The following is a 3,759-nucleotide window of genomic DNA, read 5'->3' as shown; positions in this document are numbered from 1 at the left end:
GGGTCCCAGGTTTGATTCCAGTCAAGGGCATGTACCTTGGTTGCAGGCACATCCCCAGTAGAGGGTGTGCAGGAGGCAGCTGATCGATGTTTCTCTCTCATTGATGTTTCTAACTCTCTCTCCCTTCCTCTCTGTAAAACATCAATAAAATATATTTTTTTAAAAAATACAAGGTACTTGGTCAAATTAGACTGTGAACTTCTTGAAGACAGTGTCTTCACATCCTCTATGTGGGTATTCAACTCTGATGCACTGAATCGAACCGAAGGAGTCAATGTTGATATCAGTATAACTTTTGTAATAAAAAGTATTTATTGGCTGTTCAAAGGGGAAACTATTCCACTCCCACCAGGCCACCTTCCCCTTTGATGCTCAGTGAGCCAGACATTTGTTCAAATACAGACCATACCACCCCCTTGGTCCTGCCTCAACCCTGTCATGTTACCTGATTCGGCTGAGGGAAGTGGATGGACAAGTAGTCCCAAGTGGATGCCCTGTCCAGTCTGCAATGATTTCCCCCGCCCGTGAGAATACCGCCACCAATGCCAACCAACACAGTTCCTACAGTCTCAACCAGTGAACAGCTGAGCCCCACTCCTGTGCCCTCTCTCCAACCCAGGGCTGCCGATAGGAGAGAGATTTAAGTCTTTGTTACTGAAGCTAATTTTGAGAGCGATGAATGGGAGCAGGGAGGCATTTAATGGACCACGGAAACCCCACCCGACCAACCCATTCCCAACCTTAGTCTCTGCACCCGATGGTCCAGGGGCTGGAGGTGGGTCACAGCCATGAGGAGAGAGATCAGGGAGGCCAGTCCTAGGGGCGGAAAAAAGATTTATGGTATTAGATTACCTAGCTTCTCTGTACCCAACCACCTTAGCAATTCAAATCCTAACCCCCACCTTCAGCCATCTAACCCCCAATCTTTCCACTTCTTCGTCCTAAAAGACAAGGAGGAAGAGCCATCCTGTCCTGTTCTTGCCTCTGCAGAGATAAGCCCCAGCTTGATGCCCCACGGGTGGGAGAGAGAGGGAGCAATAGGACAGAAGGGCTGTTCCCAGAGGGCAGGAGAGAGCAGCACCCTGACTGCTGTTTCCCTTTGCTTCTGGCCGAACTCAGGGAAGGATCAAGCCCAGCTGGTCCTCTCACCTTAAGGAAACCGCAGGCCTAAAACTAGAAAAAGGTCTATTTACTCACATCGAAACACGGGGCTGAGACAGTTCTTTTTAAACCTAGCCAGGAGAGGAGACCACGTGGGTCATTTTCTTACCTTGCTTGGACAGTTACTGCCCTGGACAGTTACCCTGAAAAATGAAATATCCTAAAGGGTCCCCAGGACTACTCCAAACCCGGCCTGCCGCCCCCCCTCCTCCCGCTCCTACCCTCACAGCACCCCTGCTTCCTCAGGCGGGGAAAGTTCACTGGTGGAGAGACATCAATCTTCTCACCTTCGTGACCCTTGACTCTCGTCACCATCTCACCAGGTCCCCTCCCCCAGTAGTCAAGGATCACAGCCACGTCCAAAGCAAACATGTCCATCCTGTTGGCTCTGTTCCCAAACCAGAAAACACTAAGCAAAGGCCGTGTGCGCAGCCCCCGCAGCCCCTGCCAGGCGCTCCTTGCAGCCCTGACCGGCCCGGCCCCACCTCCCTCCGCGAGTCCAGCAGCCCATCAGGATTCAGGTCGAGGCGAGGGGGCCGGACGGAGGTAGCTGTCTGACATGATGATGTCGCTGGTGAGTTGTTGCTCCAGGAACTCAGAGGTCTCCTCAGCTATCTGGCCTGGGATTCGAAAGTCCACAGCCGCGGCCTCCTGCTTGGGGCTGGGGAGGGGCCGGGCCACCCAGGACTCCGTGGAGCAGCCGGTCCCCTGCAGGAACTGCAGGAAGTTCTCCTCGATGGAGCCCTCGCGGCTGGGCAGCCTCAGCTCCTCCTCGGGGGCCTGCTTGAAGAAGCAGACGAACTGCTTGCTGAGCTCCCCCCGGATCTGCCGGTTGAGACATCCATAGAAGAAGGGGTTGGAAGTGAAGCAGAAGTAGCCGATCCAAGTCACCACGTTCTCCACCTGCCGCGTGGACGTGGGCTGAGCACTCAGGGCCGCGTAAAGGTGGAAAGAAAAGTAGGGCAACCAGCAGAGCAGGAACTGGCCCCCCACGGCCAGGAGGACCACGGCCGCCTTCCCGCCCCCGAACGTCCGGTGCGGGGTGGTCTGGTGGGCCCCCGAGCTGGTGACCATGGTGGAGCGGCTGCTGAGGGACTCTGAGCGCTGCCGGGGCGTCTCCATCCACGTGGGCAGCGGCCCGCGCTGCATGGCGGCCACGCGGGCCACCCGGAACATGCTGCAGTAGACCACCAGGATGAGGAGCAGGGGCAGCAGGAAGTAGAGGACGGCAAAGACCACCACGAACAGCTGGCAGTAGGCACTGCGGCTCCATTGGAGTGAGCAGCCTGGCGGGATGCTGGGCACCCCCTCCTCCCGGGAGACCTCCTCCTCCCGGGAGACCCTCCCCAGCACGGGCATGGCGGCCATGGCCAAGGCCTTCACCCACACCCCCACCAGCACGGAGGCCACCAGCCCCAGCGTCATGCGCACCTCATAGCGCATGGGGTGGACCACGTAATAGTAGCGCTCCACGTTGATGGCCGACACGGAGAGGATGGCCAGGCTGACAAAGCACACGCTCAGGAACACGTAGAGGCGGCAGGCGACCTCCCCGAAGAGGTCATGGTCAAAGAGGGCGGAGCTGGAGAGCATGGCCAGGGGCATGAGGGTCAGGGCGGCCAGCAGGTCCACCAGGCAGAGGTGGAAGACGAAGACGAATTTCCGGAGGGCGGGGGTCTTGGCGATGACGGCCATCACAGCAGCATTGCCGGCCACGGCGGTCAGGTCCAGCAGGAGCATGAAGAAGAGGGCCACGGACTCCGAGGCCACGTCCTGCAGCCCCACCTCCGGGGCCCCGCTGGCGGTAGAGGGACCCGGGGTCTGGGGGGCCCTCCCCAGAGTGGAAGAGTTCCCTGATGACTGGGGGATGGGTGAGGACTCCATGGGGCCGGAAGAGGACACCCAGGGCACCTCCTGTCACAGGCCCATCCCCCATCCTAGTCCAGTGACCCTGGGATGGCCAGCCCAGGCCCCGGCTTCCCAGCGCTGTGAGCGGGGGTGGCGGGAGAGGGCACCCCCTGCTGGAGTCTCTCAGACACGCTCCGGGGGCCAGCCTTGGAGGGAGGCGGGCGGCTGTGCGGAGCCCCGGGCCGGTAACAGGCTCAGGAGCTCATCTCTCCGCCAGGAGGTAGCTCAGGGTCTGCCTCGGTGACCATGACCTCGGAGGAGACAGACGTGAGGGATGGGGGAGCCTCGCCCACTCAACACTCCACCCGCTGACTGGCCTCCGGCTCCTGCGTCACCACCTTCTTTCCTCTGTGATCCATACCCTTCTCCCCTCTCTAGGATGCCTTATCCCGAGAGTCTGGATCCGTGCCCCGTTCCCAGGGTCCTGCTGGGCGCCGGGACAGTGCCCCGGGTTTAAGGCCGTTCACATACGTTTCCTGATTTCTCGTCTCCTCGCAGCGGCAGGTGCAGTTGGGGGCAGAAAGAACACGAGGTCTGGGAATGGCTAACGCAGTGACTCTTCCGAACTTCGGTTTCCTCGTCAAGGCATCTGCAAAGGAAGGAATCACACCGACGTCACAGCCGTGTCCGGGGCCCTGAGGTTCGGTCATAAGGAGACTGATAATGAGCAGCGACGTCGTTCTAAGAGGC

The 3,759-nt window shown here is 59.3% G+C and overlaps 1 protein-coding gene across 2 annotated transcripts; it reads right to left on the bottom strand.

Annotated features, from left to right (window-relative positions):
• Nucleotides 1–289: 289 nt before the first annotated feature.
• Nucleotides 290–3,533, bottom strand: GPR61 (G protein-coupled receptor 61). Of its 2 annotated transcripts, none has more exons than XM_081112943.1 (2): nt 1,383–3,533; nt 290–816 (listed from the first exon to the last, which is right to left on the bottom strand). In XM_081112943.1, the coding sequence occupies exon 1, from the start codon at nt 3,043–3,045 to the stop codon at nt 1,672–1,674; it is 1,374 nt and encodes a 457-aa protein (XP_080969069.1). In that variant the 5' UTR covers nt 3,046–3,533; the 3' UTR covers nt 290–816; nt 1,383–1,671. The 2 variants fall into 2 exon arrangements, with proteins under 2 accessions (XP_080969069.1, XP_080969068.1); XM_081112942.1 differs by having other exon boundaries at nt 1,449–3,533.
• Between the last annotated feature and the right edge of the window lie 226 nt (nt 3,534–3,759).

Source organism: Myotis nattereri (genome assembly GCF_964212035.1).
Source record: "Myotis nattereri genome assembly, chromosome: 18".
Lineage (NCBI taxonomy): Eukaryota > Metazoa > Chordata > Mammalia > Chiroptera > Vespertilionidae > Myotis > Myotis nattereri.
This window is presented reverse-complemented; position numbering and strand designations above follow the sequence as displayed.